At 37.7% G+C, this 23,509-nt stretch overlaps 1 protein-coding gene across 1 annotated transcript in view; it reads right to left on the bottom strand.

Annotated features, from left to right (window-relative positions):
- Nucleotides 1-23,509, bottom strand: part of NUP210 (nucleoporin 210) — a 117,874-nt gene that overhangs the window by 54,900 nt on the left and 39,465 nt on the right. Inside the window, exons 6-12 of the mRNA XM_060765993.2 lie at nucleotides 14,923-15,055; nucleotides 13,297-13,453; nucleotides 12,118-12,188; nucleotides 11,384-11,490; nucleotides 8,474-8,614; nucleotides 6,873-7,010; nucleotides 3,249-3,404 (exon numbers count right to left, since the gene is read on the bottom strand). Coding sequence (XP_060621976.2) covers nucleotides 3,249-3,404; nucleotides 6,873-7,010; nucleotides 8,474-8,614; nucleotides 11,384-11,490; nucleotides 12,118-12,188; nucleotides 13,297-13,453; nucleotides 14,923-15,055 — 903 coding nt within the window. The remainder of the gene's footprint in view (nucleotides 1-3,248; nucleotides 3,405-6,872; nucleotides 7,011-8,473; nucleotides 8,615-11,383; nucleotides 11,491-12,117; nucleotides 12,189-13,296; nucleotides 13,454-14,922; nucleotides 15,056-23,509) is intronic.

The raw sequence follows: 23,509 nt of genomic DNA, 5'->3' as shown, positions 1-23,509 counted from the left end.
CCAAGAATTTTGATGGCAATGCCTTAGGCCTCTTTTTTTTTTTTTTTTTTTGCCTGTAGCAAACTGAGCAGAAGTACTCTCCAGTTTTCTACCTAAATTTTGAGCATCACTACCATATTTTCTTGGATCTGGTACACCATCAAATGTAATGCGGACCTCAATTTTCAAAACCCTGAAACTCCCAAAAGTATTTGCTGGTGAATGTAATGTGCAGTGGCAAAAATACACTCTTTGTAATTTGGTCAAAAAGGTGTGCATTACAATTTTTGTCTGCTTAGAATATCTTAGGACACCAAATCTTCCAGTAATTGAAAGAAAAACCAGAGAAACAGAAAGCCCTCAAGGAGCCTCTACTGTTTTTTCAGTGTCAACTTCTTTGGGTAAACCTATGCTGTAGAATTAATGCAGTCTGACACCACTTTTACTGCCTTGGTGCAATGCTATGAAATCCTGGAAGTTGTAGTCCCATGAGCTCTTTAGCCTTCTCTGCCAAAGAGGGCTGGGGACTGATTTATGAATTTCAGAATTCCATACAGTGATGGTGTTCTAAGTGTTATCAAACAACATACATTGTTACAGTACTGGCGCATCACAGGTGATTCCAAAGTCCTTCGGTGAATCTACGTTGGAATTAATACAGTCTGACACCACTTTCATTGCTATGACTCAATGCTACGGAATCATGGAGGCAGTAGTTTATAAGGTGCCTTACCACACTGGTGCTGAAAGAGTAGGCAAAGAGTATGTATCCCATCTGAAATCCTGTGGCTGCCTCCAGCAAAATTCTGGGGCTTGTAGTTCAGTGAGATCCAGTACTGCTCTGTCTCAGCATTTTAAAGGCTACTCCTCTAAACTACAAGACCCAGTATTCTCTCCTTTCTCCCTCCTCTCCCACCCGGACTTCTTCCCCACCTGAAGCCAAGTCTTTTGTTTGGCTTCAGGAGCAGTCTAACTTTGGGGCATACTAATAAGATACTAATGCACACCCTAATTATATTTTTATTTATTTATTTATTCAACTTGTATACCTCTACTCCCAATTTGGCTCGGAGCGGTTTATGTTTTAGCGAAAAAAAGATGCACTTTGAACTCGAGAAAATAAGGTATTTGGGGCTCTACCAAATATCCTTTACAAAGTGTCCAAGGGGTCTCCAATTTTCTTATTTCCATTTCTCTACCCCAGAAATGTTGCCAGATGTACAGCAGAGTTTCCTCTGGTTTTTCTGACTCAGGAATTTTAGCTGTACCTCAGGGAACTCCCTTCTATTATCTAACATATTTTTATTGATGTTAGACACAACTCTCTTTTTTGCCTGTAGAAGCAAATATCTCTTTGGAATTTTGCCTTAGAGGTGGCTATAGGAACATGAAAAACAATCTGAAGCATTCATCATTATATATGATGAGTGATGGTTGGCATACTCTTTTGCTTCTAATTAGCCCCTTCCTTCAGAAGCTGGCAACTGGAGCTTAGGTAACATCCCAGAACAATTTTTTAAAAGGACTGTAGCATGATATCACAATGATTTATGGTTAGAGATGGAAAGTAGTGACTGCATAATGACTTCTCTGTGTTCAAGTAAGACTTCTGGGGAACTAATACTATAATAGAGATTGTTATAAAATCTAGGTTTTCCCGAGATTCAGGGAAATGTGAAGAAACTTCCTGAGATAGGACCATGATTAGAAACAAGAACATTCCTGTGTACACAGAAATATGTGTTCCTTAGGGATTGGTACAATGCATCTTTAACAAATGTTCATTTGCTTTTAGCCTTCTAGTGTGGCTACATGATAACTTTTTTCAAGGTAACAATACCGTGCAATCAGGGTTTTTTTCCCCCCCAGATAAACCCCTTCTCCTCTTGTACACTGCTCACACATTCAGCACCTTGTTTTGCATGCATGGTGATCCTTACTTAATTAGGTCTGCAATAAGGATGGTCTTCCTTGCTGTCTTTCCATTAGTAAGTGAATTTTTATTGAGATTTTTAGGAACAGACTATAAGGGTTTTAAATTGTGTGTTGTTATGCCACACACATCTTTTACTTTTTAAAAAAATGGTTGCAATTCTTTGGATAGTTTAATTACAATGTACCAACAGTCTTTTCTGTTTTAACTATGTCTTTATCTGTATTGCTTTTAAATTTTGTAAACTACCTAGAGTTGCAGTTTTGAAGAAAAGCAGGATTGAAATGAATGAATAGTAGTAGTAGTAGTAATAGTAATAATTGCACAGTGCTTCTAAGTAAATGTGCCGAGAATGGTGCTATAGTTTTGCATATGCATCTCTTCACTGATTTGAATCTCAGTCAAGGCCAATCATTTATTTAGAAAATTAGAAAAGATTGCAAGAGAGAGGAATCCAGTTTCTCAACAGGTGATAAGTGCACTTGACCATCTGTTTGGCATTTGAATATGCAGAAGGGTTTGTGCACAGCAAGGTGGATCAGTCATTATATATAAATGCAGCTGAGAACCAGGAAACTTGGCTCTGAAGAAGCTCTAAAAGTTTATGATTTAACTACGGGGGAAATATAGATCATTTGGTAAACCTATTTGGAAACCTGCTTCTTTTCTTTCTGACCAAAGAATGCTTCACATAAATCAATCTCTGTTTTTGTGCCTTTATTTTAACAATATGGGTTTTGCAAAGGCTGTAGAAAGAAAGCAATTATTTCAGCATCCATTCAAAATTTGTCTAGGATTTTAATCTTCTATACAGCCACCCATAACAAGGCTAGTAAACATGTGGCCCTCTGTAAGTCAAATTACCATTACATCCCTGGCCAATGATGAGTGCGGTAATTTATTTCTCAACATCTGGAGAACCACAGGCTTCCTTTCCCACATCAAGATGAACAATAACATGTAATATAGATACTAGCACATAAAATCTCTAATGAGAAAACTTAACATTATCTATCTGTATATTTATTGCTGGTTATATGAAGAATTTCCATGGTCTGTGATCTGCTAAGCTTTGAACTTTACCCTGCTTTTCTTGCTTTGTGGTATTTTATACAAAAAAAACTCAACTTCCATAATATTTTAAGTATAGTTTCAAGTTCTCATTCTAAAGTTGTAGCTGCTTCATAAACATAAAGAATGTAGGAAAGTCCCTCATGTGAAAATCCCAGTATGCGAGTAATCACAGCAAGATTAACAGCTTAGTAGCTTCTCCACTTCTTGACTAAGAACCCAGTACATCCTTTTTGCAACTCATGTAATGAAAAGTCTTGTTTACCTTCATTTCCCCATAATGTAATGGATTCTGAACATCAATAGCACGTATTGTACTGACACCAATCTCATTTCCAGTTGTCATTACTCCTTTGACTGTTACCGTTGCAATGCTTGGGTTAGATGTAGACCAGGTAAAGTTGCCACTTCCTCCATAAGCCTAGATGACAAACAAAAAAAACAAAGCAAATTACAATGTTGATTTTATTACTAAGGCTATCATTGCACTCAGGTATATCCTTAAATTAATCATGCAGCAAATTACTCTGACAAAGAGTATATTGTAAATTGCTAGTTAGACTTGCTGGTTAGAATTGCTATTAAGTTAGAATTATAGGGATCCAACCGACCATTGCATGTTAATTCTGCAATTCCCTAAACAGACATTTTGTTCATTACTACAAAAAAATCTTTGGACCTATGGTTGATTTTGATACTCAGAGATACTTCAGTGATTAATAGAGCCTGTAGTCAGCATATCATTTCACAAGTCAGCACATAAGAGCTGATATAACTGCTGTGTTTTTTTGGAACTCCGATTAATTTCCTTTTACTGAAAGCTAGAGACAGCCAACTGAATGTTTTAAGTCTCAGTGCAGCTAACCTGTGCACTATTGAAAGTTTTTCCGACCAATGGGAATTGCTAAGATGTATAAATGGCAAAGAGGAGCAGAGAAAAGGGAGAAATTGATTTCTTGCTGTCATCATGTCTTTATTTTTAGCCTTAAGGGAAGGTGAACTGCACATACTCGTGGCTCCAGGAATTCATCAAAAGTCAGTCACTAACAACAATGAAGAGCGCCTGTATTTACCATGACTCTCATAGAGGTCTGAACAATTTTGTACACAAAACCCTTTGTATCTCCAAGGATTCAGCAGTTATACAATCTGTGTCATCACATCTAAGTCCTTTCCTAAAAATAAAAGTTGTTTTACCGAAACCTTAGAAATCTAACACTTATTTCCTTTTGTGAGTTATGCAAGAAGATTCAATTTACACTGTTTTTACAGCCTGTGACTATGGAAAGATGAATGACCTTGCACATTAAGCAGCAAGGTAGCTCTGTATGCTATGGATACCAGAGATATATACCATCTGTTTCATAAAAATCCAGAAGCACAGAGCTTCTGTGCCACCACAAGTAGCATACTGCCAATGTCAATCAGATCTGCCTAATTAATTATGGCGAAGAGAAAAACAGTGAACATACAGTCCAGTATGTCCATTTTTCCTTAACAATTCCCTTCCCTTTCAATACAATGCTTTAGCATTTAGCATTGTTTCTAGCCAGCCCTATCTTCTTCCTGCCTGCAGAGAACTGAACATACTGCAGCGAAGGGGGAGGTTTGCACACATCAGGAAAACATACTTAACAATTATTCTGGAACAGCATTACATTGCAGAAAAAAGAAAAGGAGATTAAAGCCCAGGAAGTAATATAACTTTTCAAAATTTATTGTCCATATTTTCTTGGTCAAAATTCCCAAAAGAATTAAATTTACTTAAGACAATGAATACTATTTAAAGCATACCATACTGTGTACTGCAGGAAAACATGCATTATGCATTTGTCAGGACCCATGTCAGCCATTGTTTGTAGTATAATGAATTTATTTTTAAGTATGTAAAATCTGTTTTCTTGCAAACAATACTTCAGAGCCATGAACATAAAAACTAACCATGCAATCCAATTAAAAGAAATATACAATTCTAAATATTGGAACAATAACACTGGGGTGTACACAATGTAAAAAAGCTGGGATATATACATTAATTTGACCTTCAAATACTTAAGCAAGATGGGAAAAGGTGAATAATACCGTGGGTGGATAAATCTCTTCCAAGCATCTTGTACACATCTTAGCAACATAGTTATCTATAGATTAGCATACACTACCCCAGGTTTTGATTTTATTTTAAGAGGAATACATTACAGCCAGCACTCCATATTTGCTTTGATTGGGGTAGCAGATATTGACCACAGAGTTGCACTGCACGACCTAGAGATTCTTAGAGACCATATGATTCCAATTGGGGATAATCAAATGTATAGTGTCGACTCTAGAAGGTTGACTATAATACTTACACTGCAGAGTTAATGCAGTTTGACACCACTTTAATTGCCATGGCTCAATGCTATGATATTCTGGGATTCCTTGTTGGATGTGGGACCAGCACTTTTTGGCAGAGATCCCTGTACAACTGCCATGATCCCATAGCAATGAGTAATGGCAGCTAAAGTAGTGTCAAACTGCCGTAATTCTACAGTGTAGATGCACTCTCAGTTTTAAGCATACTGAAGTGCCACTTGATAACTATTTCTTCAGAAATATATTCATGGGGTGTACTCCAAGCTAGGTTTCCCACAGTATAAAATTAAAGATAATTTTGCTTGTTTCCAAAACTCTTTAACTTTATAGGTTGATCAGAATGAAGCTTCTGATTTCAGTATTTTAAGTCATTCCAAGCAAAACAACATTTTTTTCTAAGTTTGATCCATATTCATGTTTTTTTTGAAGGAACTAATTCTTATACACAAAGGATGAACAGCTTTGTAAAGAGTTTTAACAGACTTAATTAATTTACCTGCATTATGAAAAAAAGTGTGCATAACAAAATTTGCTTACCATGAGAAAGGACTATGAAAAGATGACTCTTGTAACTCTATGTACTCATGTTTAAGCCGAGAAAATTTAGTCAAAAAAATCAACTCCCCCCCCCCCAAAACCACGTCAAATTGACTACTGTACCTCAACTCGGTACATCAATATATATGAATTATTTCCCAGAGTGACTAAAGGCAAGAGCTTAGTCAATTCTGGGAGAACTTCTGCTGCTTCTGGATTGTTTTTTTTAAAATGCCTGAGTGGAGAAATGGCAGCAGGACCTGTCCCTCTGAAGTGACACTGGTGATTTCTCTTATCCGTGGAATGACCCCCAGCTTATCTATGGGTCATATCAAAATCCAATTTTGCTCCCAAAACCTGAAGTTGAATTATATACGACAATATACAGGGTTAGTCAAAATGCATAGGCCAATCTGCCATTCAATTGAATGGCAGATTGGCCTATGCATTTTGACTAACCCTGTATATATATGGTAGACTGGCACCACAAAGAATGTGTGAAAAGTCCCTGTTCCCCCAAAAGATAGCCTGGGCTGGATGATTATTACAAATAATACTGTGGCCTCTGTCTTCTGATAACAATGTTACTCCAACAGTGAATTAAGCAGACGAAGTGAAGTATGCCAGTGGCCAATGCTCCAGGTAGATACTAATTCTTCTCAGGATATCTTTGTGGCAGTCAATTGAGCTCCTGACTTATAGAATCCACTAAGCCACAGACATTTTTATCTGTTTTTCATTGTCACTTCGTACTATTGAAACTTATGTCCTGCAATCATACTTAGTTTAAAAGGAAGGCTCCTTAATAATAAGAGTCTGCCATTAAAAATGCAGTTTTTAAGAACAGAAGGTACCATATTATAGATGAATAGTAAGACAATCCCATTTCCCAATAGAAACAGTAATGTAGCTTCAAGTGTTAACAACATACACTACAATCATAAAATGCTCAGTAACTGGACTTTTTTTTCGCATTTAGATGGTATTCTTCAACACTTACCTTTATTGTATACTGATATGCTCCTGCATTTGGCTGCCATGGAAACGTCAAAATGCTTGGTAAAAGTGAAATGGGAACATAAATGTCTACTTCTTGTTCGTTTTGTATAGGAACTGGTAATGTGTGAACACCTCCATCCTATTAAAGCAAATATGCAATGTTTGTTTAAAAAAGAAGGAAAATATTGACTTGATGTTAAAATATATGATTTCAGAAGAAACTCAGGGCTGCTTAATCTTTACATTATATTTTTATGTATAGCTAAAATCCTCAAGTCTCTTTTGTACCCACTCACCCACCGATGTGTGTATGCTGCCATCATAGGTCTCCTCTAGACATGGGCTATTCAGATCAGGTGGGTGGCAACGGGAGAGACAGCCTTCTTGGCAGGGGCTATATCATTTGAGAATGAAGGGAGGATTCTTTGTTTGAATAGTACCACATGCATTTAAAGTTGTTGTGAGATGTTGTTGTTGTTACTATTATTATTATTATTATTATTATTATGCATCTCTTAACTATCCCTTTAGAGGACATCTGCAACCTAGCTTCTCCTAAATTGGATGTTTCAGTTTGTAATGATGAACAAGATAGGTTCTGTAGGTTTGTTCTTAAGTTGTAAGTTGCAACAGGCACATTTTAAAGTGCAACTCCATTCAAAAAGATAGATAGATAGATAGATAGATAGGGCACTTGGGGTAGCATAGGGGAGGGTTAACACCACTGTAGTGATTGTTTTGCTGTCTATGCCCCTGTTCAGAAGATTTCACCTCACTTTCTGACCCTGTGATAAGGATTTTGAAAAATTAGCTTGTTGTGGAAACAAGGATTGGTGATAAATCTTCAATGGAAACATCTTATTCCCATGATAACTCTTTCAGAAGTGAATTTTCCTACATGGGGGTAGCTTTCTTTTACTTTCTGTTGTCTCACCCCCATCCTTAAGTATGAATAGTTTGTAAGTCGGATGTTTGTAACTAGGTTACTGGCTGCACTTTTTCTTAAATCATCCACTTAGAAATAAATCCTAGTGATGCAAACAAAACTGTTACCACTTAGTCCTAAATTTATTTAACGTAAGTCTCATTGGCCAGAACCCGAACATTCATTTCTGGTGTATCTTGCTCTTTCTGCCACAATCACTCCTTCTCCTTCCCTTTTGCAGGCTTTTGCAAGGTGCCTTATAAAACTGCTCCAGAAGACTGGGAAATCCCTTGGAGGAGTTTTTTGGCACCACAAAGGGCTGAAATACAAAGATGAAGGGATGAAATAAAAGCCCAATTCTGCTGACATTGGATATGGAAGGACTCCATTGATTCTTGGCAACTGAATGCAGCTGGACTTCCAAGTAACATTTTTAGGAATATACTGCAAACACACAACGAGACAACTGAAAGCAAGTCCAATTTGACTTACTTTAAATAAATATGCTTAGAGTGGCAATGTAGAATGCTTTCTTATCTCCAGTACTTTAGGTTTATTTCTACATTGCTGAAACCTCAAATTATTTGATTTGTTATCTACTATAAACAGTGCAAGTATAAGGTTCAATATGAAATACATTCAATTCCAAGTTTTCCTCTTCATTTAAAGAGCTATACCTGATCTACAATAGAGATTAATGTAGCAGTAATAATGGTGTGTCCCTCCTTCATCACTTTCACGTAATGATATGAGCCATTCAAAGAGGACTGGAAAACCTTGAAGTATTCCCTTGAGAAGTGCACATCAATTCGTAGATTCTGGAATAAAGAAATATTGCAATATGCGCTGAATAAAATGACAACAATATATTATACAATTTTTCTGATTTCTTTGATACAAAATCATTAGAAGCACTTTAAAGTCATTAGAATTCACTTAATCAATATCTGTATCTTATGCACTACAATTTCCCTTCTTTTCTTGTTATACTTTTAAAACCTGATGAAATTTAATCAAGTTCAAGCAATGTATTAATATGATTACTGTTCTACACAAAAGGAAAATGCAAATATAACCTAGAATTTTAGTTGGCCACAGTAGTGTTTAAAATGATAGCACAAATTGGAATAGATGAAAACAGAAAGCTTTTTCTAATTTTCTTAAATGCCAATACTGTGAGGAAAGTAGCAGTAGAATAACACTGGCTAACACACATTTGGAGGTCTCAAATGATAGGTCTGATTCTGAGCGTATTTGCCCTGATTTCAAAAATGGGACCAGTTTTCTCCTATCGGCTCTAGTTTGATACAGAACTTATGTCACTCGTACTAGTCTTCATCTGCTTCTGCAGAGAAAACCATGATAAACATAACTAAGAACCTAGAGCTGATTCTGCCTATCCAATATAGTTTTCTCAATCAGTGTTGCAAATAACCCCAGGAAAAGGCATAAAAACTAAGACAACAATAAACTTTTTTTGCTGGACTGTGTAATGTCCTCTTCCTATTCAAGATGCCTATCACCATTACACAAATGGAAACCACCAGATCTAAAACACCCACTGTCTCTTTCAAAGGAGGAAATTAGTATCCTTTTGAGCTACAATAACCATACTAGTCCCCAAACTGTTTGGCACCCCATTTGAAAAATTGGAAGGCTGCTTATGAATCTGATTATTTTTCTGAGTTACAACTTTTTTTGGAGGTTTTCAGAAATTAAGACCAGCCATGGTTTCTTTGGGTCTTTCATACAGCACAATTAAACACATGTTGTTATGGCAATAAAATTGCCATAACAACATCCTATGGAATTGTGGGGTTTCACACTAGAGTTTTTTTTGCTCAGACTTCTAAATCCCTATTCCTATATGATTATTCCCAGGACTACATAGGATACAATCATGTACTTAAACTGTAACCATAGTGCCCCAATTGCATAGCACCAAGGGCCCTTTGTCCCTCAATAGATAGAACCTAGTATCTACACACATACCACTGATTCGTTCAGTCTCAAATTCTCATGCTGAAACTGAAATATTGATTAGAATCTTTCCTACACATTTGCAGTTCTTACTTTTGAGATTTTAACTATTCAAATTCTATTAAAATGTTCTCCTGGGGATCTCTGGGTCTTCCAGTGCAATTCTATGGATAGCTTCCAGTGGATGTTCACCAAACAGTCATACTGGAAGACCTAGACATTTCTAGAGAGGTGTTTTCTAAAGTAAAAATAACAACAATTTCTTTGTTCGTGGTTTTTCATTGTTATGGAGGTTCTGGACCCATAACGCCCAACAAATGTGGAGGGCTGACTGTACTCTCTTCCCTGATTGAAAAATATAGTGGAAATAATGTGGTTTGTATATTTGTTATAGTCATTTCATAGAAAATTACTGGTTTTATGTCTACATGTGATGCTTCTTATTCAGAAATGAATTAGTTGGTTCATTATTTATTTTTTTTAAAATCTAAAAAAAGATAATTATTTGCCATTATTTCTTTTCTCCTTTTTAGTTTTTTAAACCTTGCTGCCTTATTTTCTTTGATCCTTCCCTAGCCTCTGTTTTATATGTCCAGCTATAGTAATTTTTTTCCTTCCTTTTCCTCTTTCAGAGTTCGAGAAAGATGAGGAAGAGCATGCTTAAATATTCCTAATGGCACAACATTGGCCACAAAGGTCATGGTTTACAGAGATCCATCATTTAGCAGTATTCCAGCTACAGTTTCCTCCAAGCATCCTTCCTTGAGGGCCCAGTCCTGCATTCAATGCTGGCATTTTCATTAAACTTAGTTTTTAAACATAATGGACCACTGTATCTACAAAAGGATCAGGTGGTGTCAAGATTATATGTAGCAATGCAGGGGGAAAGAAACAATGGTGAATCTTAGGTTGCACCCACACTGTAGAAATAATACACTTTGATACACTTTAACTGCCATGACTCAATGCTATGGAATCTGGGAGTTGTAGATTGGTTAGGCACCACCATTCTTTAACAGAAAAGGCTAAACGTTACACCCCATGATTCCACAGCCTTGAGCCTTGGTTATTAAAGTTTATCAAACTGCATTCTATATATTCCTTCTCCTTCCATCCCTTGAATTGAATATAGTTATCTTCCCGTTTAAATAAGGAATGTTCTAAGAATGGACAGAGAGAGGAGTGATGGTGGAATCTTCCAAATTAAAACTGAAGGCAGAGGGAAAACCTAAAAGAACAGAGGGAGCAGGGAAGGAAGCAGACCTCAAGGTGGTAATTGAGATAGTAGGTTGATTGACATCTCAATCTGTGTGTGTTTGTGTTATGATTGCCTGTTTTTTCCCTCCTTTACTTTCTCTCTATGTCTTAACATTCTTTAATTCAATCACTTACGTTTCCCATTGTGTCAGACTGCTGCTAAAGGTTCAGAAAGCATAAAATATGTACTGAAATCTAGTATTATGATATTGTATATAATTTGCAACAAAATAAGTTAAAATTTAGAGAATAAAGAATAAAAAAGCCCACTTTTTCTATTGTTTTAAATTAAGTTTGAACATATAGACAAAACCACATTTATGAGAAAATATATACCTTAATTTACTTACATCAGATAAATACACCTTATTGCCTGATTTATCAAACACTTCGATAGTGATTTCATAAAATCTCTCTGTTTCCAAGACCCAACTGTCACCTGGATGAATTAAAAATCCTGGAAAGTACATTGAAAACCATAGGTTAAATCCTATTTCCTATATAGTACATATTTGATCAAAATAGGATAAGATAATAAGAATATTAACAATTATTCTATAATATGGTTTTCTATCAAAATAGATTTGGGCGTTCAAAAGATTTTTTTTAGGGATCTGTAATTTGTTAGCAGCTCAGGAGTCATCAAATTCTGAGACTGCTTTATATCTTTGTTATTTGTTTTAATGTTCATTACCATATTTATCAGTAATAAAGAGGAATATAGAAAACAAAGAATAAATGCTGACATCAATAAACTTTAAATAAATAAAACAATAAAGCATTAAAAGCAGAGAAAAATGATACCTCCAGAGTGACAAAGCTTTTAGCTTATTTATTTTGCTGTTTTTAAATTAGTTATTTTAATGTTATTTGAAAACCACCCTGAGATATTTTTTATATAGGGTGAGGTATAAATGTTTTAATAATTAACACAGGAGGAAATACTGTATAATGGCACAATACTAAAGTTACTCTGGATAAAAATTAATACCAAAGTGGGGCTACTAAAAGAGTGTATACAGCTATTTATTTTGTTGTTTTCAAAGAAAATCTGACAGAAAAACAATAAACATCCAATACCAACCTAAATATGCTGGGTGCACGACATAAATTGTGCCATTTGGTAACTTGGAAGCACCTTGCATTGAAATACTTATCCATTAGTAAAGGAAAAAGGAGTTATTTGAAGACTATGCACATACTAAATTAAAAACAGTATGAAAGAAAATGTATGAGGAGGAACCACACTTAGTACATTTGGTAATTTGGAAGTACCTTGCATTGAAATGCTTATGCATTAATAAATAAAAAGGAAGTTCTATAAAGATTTTATTACATTAAAATAGTAGAAATTAAGGGGAAACAACACTGTTAATAAAAAGTTCATTTACCCTGTCTTTTTCTGATGCACTAAAGTTTAACCAGTCAGTCAACTAATGGCGCTTTCCCCAAACAATTCCCATCACCCTTGCACAACCAATGGAAAGAGATAATGAGAGGTTTATTTTCACCTAATGTTTGAACAAACTAGTACCCAAACGACTAACCTAATGGGTGCTTCTGAAAGTTGTGACTTTGCAAGATTGAGGTTTTCCACGGCTTGTTCACATAGCAAACAATTCCATTATATCTGTATTAGACTTATATCTTAAATAGTAACATTTTTATCTGGAACACACACATAAAATATTGTGTGATAACATAACCAAACTATTATGTGGGTGTACAATTAACGGTAACTAGTTAAGGCTGAAAAACACTGGTGGTGCTGGACTTGCTACAATGTAGAATTAAATAGTTTAACAGGCAAAATGTCTTTATTCAAGCAGTGCAAAAATAGTATTATGACTCAGGAATAAATCCCTCTATTGTAGCATATTGATCTGCTGAGTCCCCTTTAACATCCTATGAATGACACTATAATCTGCCACATCTTGACTGCTCACCAGGACAACATCTTTTCTCATGGCAGAAAGGATCAAAGAAATCACAATAATGGAATATTATAGAAGCAATCCGTACTGTTGTTGGCAATTATGGTATTTACTGAATACTATAGATTGTATGAGGAAATCTGAGGTAAGGGGTTGTCTTTTGATTTTAACTTGCTTTTAACAGGTACTACAGTCACTTAGAGGCTTCTGGAGACATGGTAGCTAGTTCATTGACTGATGTGTGAACCAAGTCTCCATATTTTATCAAGCCTCTGGGCTGAAGGGAAATGTCCAGCTGGCCTGAGGAATGCAATGTGAAAAGGATATTTTTGTGGGAAAGTACAATATTAGACTGTCCTCGCTGAAGTGCAGTAACTGTGGATGTTGCCTGGTCTAACTTGGCAACAGGCCAGGCTGGGTCTCCATCAGGGCTGAACGAGTTGTTTTGAAGTTGTAGTTCATAGTGATCAGAAGGCATCATTAGTTCTGCACAATAAAAGAACAAGTTAGAAGAATCAATAAAAGCAAAAAGGGGTCAATATTTGGATCCTCCCACTACAAAAAATAGTTATAAATTAATATAATAATAATCTTTATTTCTACCTCTCCACCATCTCCCTAAAGGGACTTGGGGTGGCTCACAGAAGCATAATAATATGCACTTAGCATACCTTTAGCCAGTGGTTATTTAACAAAAATAAAATGCTTGTATCACACTATAAAAATGACTTAATTTAGTTCTTAGGAGAAACCGCAAATGCTAAATTGTAACAGTGTATATGAAACCTCAATAGCCGAACAATTTTATCATAATAATGCATATTATTCATAAGCACAATCAAAAGAATGTTTACTTATAAAGCAAGAGGCTCTTGAAAATGACGAAGTAGGAATAAAGAGATTCACATTCAATTTCTATTATTAAAATCTATGTGCCATAGCCAGGCTCTTAACAAGAGGGCATCTTGTACCCACTTTTTGGCCCGGCCCAGTTTTATTGTGCTTTAATGTATTGTGCTTTGCTTTATTTTGTTTTTAATTGTTTGATTTGCTTGATTGTATTGTTATGTTGTGTTGTTGAGGTCTTGGCCTGTGTGAGCCGCATTGAATCCTTTGGGAGATGCTAGCGGGGTACAAATAAAGTTTAATAATAATAATAATAATAATAATAATAATAATAATAATCTTATGTCTTCTCAAAACAGAAAACCTCATTCTTTTATACATCGGTGTCTTTCACTTTGCTTTTACTTTGCTTTATTTTGTTTTTAATTGTTTGATTTGCTTGATTGTATTGTTATGTTGTGTTGTTGAGGTCTTGGCCTGTGTGAGCCGCATCGAATCCTTTGGGAGATGCTAGCGGGGTACAAATAAAGTTTAATAATAATAATAATCTTATGTCTTCTCAAAACAGAAAACCTCATTCTTTTATACATCGGTGTCTTTCACTCTAAGTCTTTACAAGGCATATATAACAGTCTCTGCAGGTTATTAATGCTATCCAATTATCACAGCTTAGATTCTTTTAAAGGACAACCAGAATTTTTGAGTGCAGTATAGCTAATGCAATGGAAAAGTAGTCAGACACACCAATCAGGATGCTTTGCCTCTGCTACCGTGTTACATCATTAAAGTTATTAAAATATATCATAGGTAAGTTCTGCTGCTGAAAAACTTATTTTGCAGCAGCACACAGATACATGTTGTTCCTTCTAGTAATTCATTCAGATTCATCTGATATCATGTAATTGAAACCTTCTTTCCATCTAGAGAAGTTTTGGGATAGGTCTGCTCTACTGAGTAGGTCTGCTCTACTGAGTACCAAAGGACACATCAAAATCTGAGTCAGTGAACACCTCAAAGACTCTGTGGAAATCTTACTTGACTTAAATATGTCTATAGCCACACATCAGTCTATAAATACACATCATATAAAAGATGGAAATAAAACAAACCTGTCATTTTCCCTCTCCTTATTTTCTCAACTTTATATCGCACAGACATTCCTACCAAGAGGTAGACATCATAAGCTGGATTTAGAATGATGTTTTCCAAAATAAACAATCTGACTTCAGCAGCAGGAACATTCTGTTGATTAAAATTAAATTTTAAACATAACATCATACATGGAGTTCCAAATAAATAACTAGCTTTATCATAGATAATTAAACTTTGAGACCAAGAAAGAGTACACCTACTCTAACAAGTGTTTGATGGTAAAACTATCCTATAAAATTCTACCAACTTAATTGGTATGGAAGATATGACCCTTCCAGTCCTGTCTTTCCTTAAAGGCCTAGTTAGCTTGTAGACAGGTTATGACACCACATTCTTTTTTATTCAAACTGTTTTGTTTTCACCTCCCAGGTTTTTGACAGTATATATGGCCTAAAAACCTGGACCCTCTTAGGATATCCATCCAGTTCTAAAGGACATCTTCATATCCCTTCTCCGCTTAGGGACCAGATAGTAGCAATTTAAAAAGAAAATCTGAACTACAGAAGTCCTAATATAAAATTTGATCATGACTACTCTAATAGTAGGCAACAATATAAATTAGAGTGGTCCCTCCAGATCCATGGGCTCTGGGTCCGCAAATGTATATGTCCACTTTGCCACCATTTAATAATACAGCCCACATTTTTATCCATACAAGGTCCTGAACCAAGCCCCCACAAATCCAAAGGAAACAACACAACACTCCAAAGCCCAGAAACACACAACCCTCCAAAGCTCAGAAACCACACGATGCTCCAAATGATATATACACTCCAGTCTTTTGCAAATAAGTTCCAAGCCGCTCTGAGTCCCCTTTGGGGTGACAGAGGGTAGGGTATAAATATAGTGATATATTATATAATGAATAGATTTTAATATTGAAAATTATTATTGAAATAAATATTTCATATTTTTAATTTTTTATCAGGCAAGTGGTGACCCTAAAAGGCTTTTGCATGATGATCGTTCAATGGCTGTATAGCTCTCCTTTGACTTTTTATTATTATGTGCTATGAATTCAGTTTTGACATATGTTAGCCCTATCAATGAGAGATCCTATCAATTAATCCTACTATTATTAATTCTGTTTAGGTCTTGCAAATCAGGGTTATGGCTTTCCTTCTAGAATCAATCCATTTGTAATATGGTTTTCCTCTTTTCCTACTGCCATAAAATTTTGCCAGCTTTACTGTAATTTTCAGTAAGCTATATTTATCATAGTATATCCAAAGCAGAGTAGACATCATTTCATTATGTATTTATTTTTGCTTCTATTGGCATTTCAGTCTTGATTTGATTAAGATGCTTTTCTTTGTATTTTTGGTGAGTCCATCTCAATGTATTTGAAAGCCCTCTTTTTTGAGAAGCTGAATGGGGTGGATGACTCCCTACCTACCAACAATGATATATTGAAAAAATTAATGTATTTGCAATTTACAGAAAGAGGAAACGAATCTAGAATTCAAACAAATAGCCAACACCTGTAGGGAAAAGCTCCGCAAGGCTAAAGCAAAAAACGAGCTCAGACTTGCCAGGGACATTAAAAACAATAAAAAGGGCTTCTATTCTTATGTCAGTAGAAAAAGGAAAAACAAAGAGGCGATAGGACCTCTTCAAGGAGAAGATGGGGCAATGCTGACAGGGGATAGGGAAAAGGCAGAACTACTTAATGCCTTCTTTGCCTCGGTCTTCTCACAAAAAGAGAGTCTTCAACCTCAGCAAGATGGAGTGGATGAGGGATTGGAGGACATCCAACCCCAAATTGGAAAAGAAGTCGTCCAGGAATACCTGGCCGCTCTTAATGAGTTCAAGTCCCCAGGGCCAGATCAACTACACCCCAGAGTATTGAAGGAACTAGTGGAAGTCATTTCGGAACCATTGGCAACCATCTTTGAGAGTTCTTGGAGAACAGGAGAAGTTCCAGCAGATTGGAGGAGGGCCAATGTGGTCCCAATCTTCAAGAAGGGAAAAAATGATGACCCAAACAACTACCGTCCGGTCAGCCTCACGTCGATACCGGGCAAGATTCTGGAAAAGATTGTTAAGGAAGCGGTCTGCAAACACTTAGAAACAAATGCAGTCATCGCTAATAGTCAACATGGATTTATCAAAAACAAGTCATGCCAGACTAATCTGATCTCTTTCTTCGATAGAACTACAAGCTGGGTAGATGCGGGGAATGCCGTGGATGTAACGTACCTGGATTTCAGTAAGGCCTTCGACAAGGTCCCCCATGACCTTCTGGCAAGGAAACTAGTCCAATGTGGGCTAGGCAAAACTACGGTGAGGTGGATCTGTAATTGGTTAAATGGACGAACCCAGAGGGTGCTCACCAATGCTTCCTCTTCATCCTGGAAAGAAGTGACGAGCGGAGTGGCACAGGGTTCCGTCCTGGGCCCGGTCCTGTTCAACATCTTTACTAATGACTTAGATGAAGGGCTAGAAGGCATGATCATCAAGTTTGCAGACAACACCAAATTGGGGGGGATAGCCAATAGTCCAGAGGACAGGAGCAGAATTCAAAACGATCTTGACAGATTAGAGAGATGGGCCAAAACTAACAAAATGAAGTTCAACAGTGACAAATGCAAGATACTCCACTTTGGCAGAAAAAATGAAATGCAAAGATACAGAATGGGGGACGCCTGGCTCGAGAGCAGTACGTGTGAAAAAGATCTTGGAGTCCTCGTGGACAACAAGTTAAACATGAGCCAACAATGTGATGTGGCGGCAAAAAAAGCCAATGGGATTTTGGCCTGCATAGTGTCTAGATCTAAGGAAGTAATGCTACCCCTCTATTCTGTTTTGGTTAGACCACATCTGGAATATTGTGTCCAATTCTGGGCACCACAATTCAAGAGAGATATTGACAAGCTAGAATGTGTCCAGAGGAGGGCGACTAAAATGATCAAGGGTCTGGAGAACAAGCCCTATGAGGAGCGGCTTAGGGAACTGGGCATGTTTAGCCTGAAAAAGAGAAGGCTGAGAGGGGATATGATAGCCATGTATAAATATGTGAGAGGAAGCCACAGGGAGGAGGGAGCAAGCTTGTTTTCTGCTTCCTTGGAGACTAGGACGCGGAACAATGGCTTCAAACTACAAGAGAGGAGATTCCATCTGAACATTAGGAAGAACTTCCTGACTGTGAGAGCCGTTCAGCAGTGGAACTCTCTGCCCCGGAGTGTGGTGGAGGCTCCTTCTTTGGAAGCTTTTAAACAGAGGCTGGATGGCCATTTGTCAGGGGTGATTTGAATGCAATATTCCTGCTTCTTGGCAGGGGGTTGGACTGGATGGCCCATGAGGTCTCTTCCAACTCTTTGATTCCATGATTCTAGTTTTAAGCTTTGGAAAGCACCTTTTGGAGAGGCATCTCTAGGGAATCTGCTGCTTTGGATGAAAGCGCTACTACCTACTCCTTCCTACAGTTTTTGCAAATAAGTTCCAAGTTACATAAATTTTGCAAATGAGCTCCAAGTTACATAAGTTCTCCAGTGATTTGTCCTTTAAAGGAAACTAAACATGGTTCATAACTGGCCCATAACTTCTCCCAGAGTGAAGTGGAGTACGTGACAGTGTTTCCCCCACTATATTCTTCTGCCTTTAATAAATACAGATAGCTTAACACAAGGGAAAAAAGATATCTCAAATGCAAAAAATACTCGACTAAATATTTGAAAAATTCCCTTGCCTAATTTTTTAGAGAGGAGATAAGTTGCTAAATATTGTAGTTATAATTACATTTTTTCAAAGCAGAAGCTCTGGCACTTTGGGGAAAATAAATGGAAGCCAACTTGCACAAAAATAGATATAGTATATTGAGTGCTGCAAGTTAACTTAAGCAATAGTGTTCTGCATTATCACACTGGCATTTTGAATGAAATATTGTTTTCAAATTGCGCTGAGGTTACACATAGTTATGAAGCAGATAGTGAAAGGGTACTCTTTAACAACCCCTGTCAATTTTCCTCTACACTAGTAAACTCAGATAGGAAAGACATAGAAAACATGGGCTGGAAAGTGCTTCATTAAATGAAGGGTGGAAGAAGAGAAAATGACATACCAATGGTTAAAATGGTAATGAAAAAAGGCTTGCTAAATGGAAAACCAGATTTAAATTCACTTAACATTGTAATTGTCAAAACTTAATTAATCTTAAATTAATTAAATTTAATATATGCTAATTTTTAATTTGCCAATTTGATCAGCATTGAAGCTGAACATTTTTAAAAATGGCATGCGATTTTTGCATCTGGCCTTGTTATTCAAAATGCTAGCAAGAGTGATAGAGGAAGTTCCAGCAGCAAAATATCAATTTGGCTGCCTCCTCTGTGAATGAGAGGTATGGTAGAAAACCTTCCATCTGGGCTTCATGAAGTGAAGGAAATGAATGCCAACTTGCCTTGGAAAAATCAGCAAACACAATAATCTTAATGGGCTGAGAAAGTTGCTACACATCAGGAAGATAGTGCTAGTTATACTGGAACAAAAACTGGGTTCATAAACCCAGATTGGCATTCTCAAAGATTTAGGTGTCTGAGCACCTGTCTTGTCTTTTTCTTGGGAAATCAGGGATAGAGAAAGGGCCCTGAGTTTGGATAATAAAGATGCCTGTTACTGCTCTCCAAGATCTTGCCTTCTAAACCTACTACAGTCACCAGGTCTGCTGGAATAGATTCTATAGAGCATCTGCAATCTACAGAGCATGTTAGATTTTGCCAGGATCTAAAGACCTGTACAAGCAACCTGTTGGTTTAACAGTGTAATTTGAATAATTAAATGCCACAAACTCTCAGATTAGAGTCAGAGTATCTATAAGGTGACAACAACAACAACTTTATTTATATTCTGCCCTATCTCCCTGAGGGGACTCAGGACGGAAGGGTGCAGGCTAAAAGGTAGCTTGTACCCTTCAGGAAGGTGACCATGTGTGAAGAACTTCTCCTAAAGCTCTAGCAAGATGGAAGAGAAACAGTGATCTGCAATAAACAGATTGTTTCCTAATAAATACTGAATATGCTTTTTAAAAGTCTTAATACAAAATCACCCTGCCATTTTCTTCTTTTTTCTCCATTTTATAATCCCCTGCTCCACTATATATATATATAGAGAGAGAGAGAGAGAACAGAAGAAATATGCAGATACATATACATATATATCGACTAAGAGAGACCAATAGCAGTCACACATGTTTTGTATTATAGCAAAGCTACAGTTAAATTCTATTGCCATATACTAATAGAATTTTCCAAATACTGAACCAGTCTGTGCATTCAACCAACCAACGATGAGGTTAATTTAGTGGGAATAAGCAATTAATTAATAAAATATATTCTTTGATATAGAAATCTCATTCTGATTCAACTTCACATTATTGGAAAGCCTACATGAAAACAAGTTGAATGAAGAATTCTTTAGACAACTAATGGGAGCATGGGGCTAAAATAGTAGCAGGTGAACTGGTAAATCAGAGTAGAAAATGTTTGTTTTTTGTTCCATCACCTGATAAACTTAGAATCATAGAATCATAGAATCAAAGAGTTGGAAGAGACCTCATGGGCCATCCAGTCCAACCCCCTGCCAAGAAGCAGGAATATTGCATTCAAATCACCCCTGACAAATGGCCATCCAGCCTCTGCTTAAAAGCTTCCAAAGAAGGAGCCTCCACCACACTCCGGGGCAGAGAGTTCCACTGCTGAACGGCTCTCACAGTCAGGAAGTTCTTCCTAATGTTCAGATGGAATCTCCTCTCTTGTAGTTTGAAGCCATTGTTCCGCGTCCTAGTCTCCAAGGAAGCAGAAAACAAGCTTGCTCCCTCCTCCCTGTGGCTTCCTCTCACATATTTATACATGGCTATCATATCTCCTCTCAGCCTTCTCTTCTTCAGGCTAAACATGCCCAGTTCCCTAAGCCGCTCCTCATAGGGCTTGTTCTCCAGACCCTTGATCATTTTAGTCGCCCTCCTCTGGACACATTCCAGCTTGTCAATATCTCTCTTGAATTGTGGTGCCCAGAATTGGACACAATATTCCAGATGTGGTCTAACCAAAGCAGAATAGAGGGGTAGCATTACTTCCTTAGATCTAGACATTATGCTCCTATTGATGCAGGCCAAAATCCCATTGGCTTTTTTTGCCGCCACATCACATTGTTGGCTCATGTTTAACTTGTTGTCCACGAGGACTCCAAGATCTTTTTCACACGTACTGCTCTCGAGCCAGGCGTCCCCCATTCTGTATCTTTGCATTTCATTTTTTCTGCCAAAGTGGAGTATCTTGCATTTGTCACTGTTGAACTTCATTTTGTTAGTTTTGGCCCATCTCTCTAATCTGTCAAGATCGTTTTGAATTCTGCTCCTGTCCTCTGGACTATTGGCTATCCCTCCCAATTTGGTGTCGTCTGCAAACTTGATGATCATGCCTTCTAGCCCTTCATCTAAGTCATTAATAAAGATGTTGAACAGGACCGGGCCCAGGACGGAACCCTGCGGCACTCCACTTGTCACTTCTTTCCAAGATGAAGAGGAAGCATTAGTGAGCACTCTCTGTGTTCGTCCACTTAACCAATTACAGATCCACCTCACCGTAGTTTTGCCTAGCCCACATTGGACTAGTTTCCTTGCCAGAAGGTCATGGGGGACCTTGTCGAAGGCCTTACTGAAATCCAGGTACGCTACATCCACGGCATTCCCCGCATCTACCCAGCTTGTAGCTCTATCGAAGAAAGAGATCAGATTAGTCTGGCATGACTTGTTTTTGATAAATCCATGTTGACTATTAGCGATGACTGCATTTGTTTCTAAGTGTTTGCAGACCGCTTCCTTAACAATCTTTTCCAGAATCTTGCCCGGTATCGACGTGAGGCTGACATTGGATTACTTTTGAAGCAAGTTTTGAAATTCTCTCTCTCCCTCTCTCTCTGTAGGTGTATGAAACCCTTAATTCTTAACGCCTTTGGTAAAAGTACTTTTTAAAGATTTCTGATGACATTGTCCTCTGTTACTCCAAATACTTTCTTTTTATATGTATTTAATCTTTATTAGAAAGAAAAAGTATTTAAAATTGTGTCACAATAAAAACATCATATGGATAGATAAAGTGTAGAATAGAGATATAGGGTACGATAGAAAAGGATATAGCATGTTAGGGGGGTATATTAGGGAGACAGAGGGGGAAAGATAGCTGGAGTAGTGTATGGGAAGGGATGCGGGTCTTTAGAAAGAAAATGGTATTTAAAAGAGAGAAAAGTAGTGTTTCTTTCTTAAATATGACTGAAGAATAACTATAAAATGTCAGCATTGTACTGGTACTACTTTTGAAAAATCATGTAGATAATACAGAACATAAAGTGTAAGAAATAAAGGTTGCTCACCTGTAACCGTATTTCTTCGAGTGTCCATCCGTGAAATTCACACCTATGGGTTCTCCCTGCGCATGCGCAGCAATCCGGAACTTCTAGAATATTCAATGAATTTTTAAATGATTATTTTAATGAATAAACCCAAGCCCCGCCCACTCTCCGCCCCCCCCCCCCCCCCGGTATATAAGCCCTGGCGTGCGCCTGAGAGGTAGTTCCCATAGCGCCAAATAGATGGTAAAAAGAGGCATGACAGAGGGGAGGATGGGCGGGTTGTGTGAATTTCACGGATGGACACTCGAAGAAATACGGTTACAGGTGAGCAACCTTTATTTTTTCTTCGTGTCCTCCGTGAAATGCACACCTATGGGTGAATAGCAAGCTACTGACCTGGAGGTGGGTCATGCCACGCAGGAAAACAGTACGGCTCTGCCGAAGGCTGCATCCTTCTTGGCCAATACATCCAGCTTGTAATGTGATGCGAACGTGGATGGTGTAGACCACGTCGCTGCTCTACAGATCTGGTCCAATGGAACTCCATGCAAAAAAGCTTGGGAAGTGGAGAGAGATCTGGTTGAATGCGCCACCACACGAGGTGGTGGTTGCTTTCCCGCCAAATGGTAGGCTAGTCGGATCGTAGAGACGATCCAAGAGGCTATACCCTGGGAGGAGACAGGGTGCCCCATCATGTCTTTCCTGTATTTTAAAAAGAGCTTTGGAGATTTTCTATGAGTGGATGTTCTATGCAAATAGAACGAAATGGCTCTCTTGACATCCAAGGAGTGGAGGGCCACCTCAAGTGGAGAAGATGGATTTGGGAAAAAAGCTGGTAATATGATGTCCTGAGACATGTGGAAGTGGGAGACTACTTTAGGTAAGAAAGTGACATCGGTTCGCAGGACGACCTTGTCATCATGGAATCTCACGTACGGTGGGTCTGATCTGAGGGCCGTGAGTTCACTGGCCCTTCTGGCAGAGGTGATGGCCACCAGGAATGCTGTTTTCCAAGAGAGGTGAGAGATATCATTGGAGGCCATGGGCTCAAAGGGCGGCTTTGATAGCTGGGATAGTACCAGCTCTAGGCTCCATTGTGGGGGAGGGGGGGGGCAGGAGGGTGGACATTTTTGTATCCCTTTAGAAACAATTGAACCAAATGGTCCTGGAAAAGGGACGGCAAGCCACGTTTCCTTC

The sequence above is a fragment of the Anolis sagrei genome, chromosome 2, assembly GCF_037176765.1.
Source record: "Anolis sagrei isolate rAnoSag1 chromosome 2, rAnoSag1.mat, whole genome shotgun sequence".
Classification (NCBI taxonomy): domain Eukaryota; kingdom Metazoa; phylum Chordata; class Lepidosauria; order Squamata; family Dactyloidae; genus Anolis; species Anolis sagrei.
Note: the sequence above shows the minus strand (reverse complement) of the source record. Positions and strands in the feature narration are given on the sequence as shown.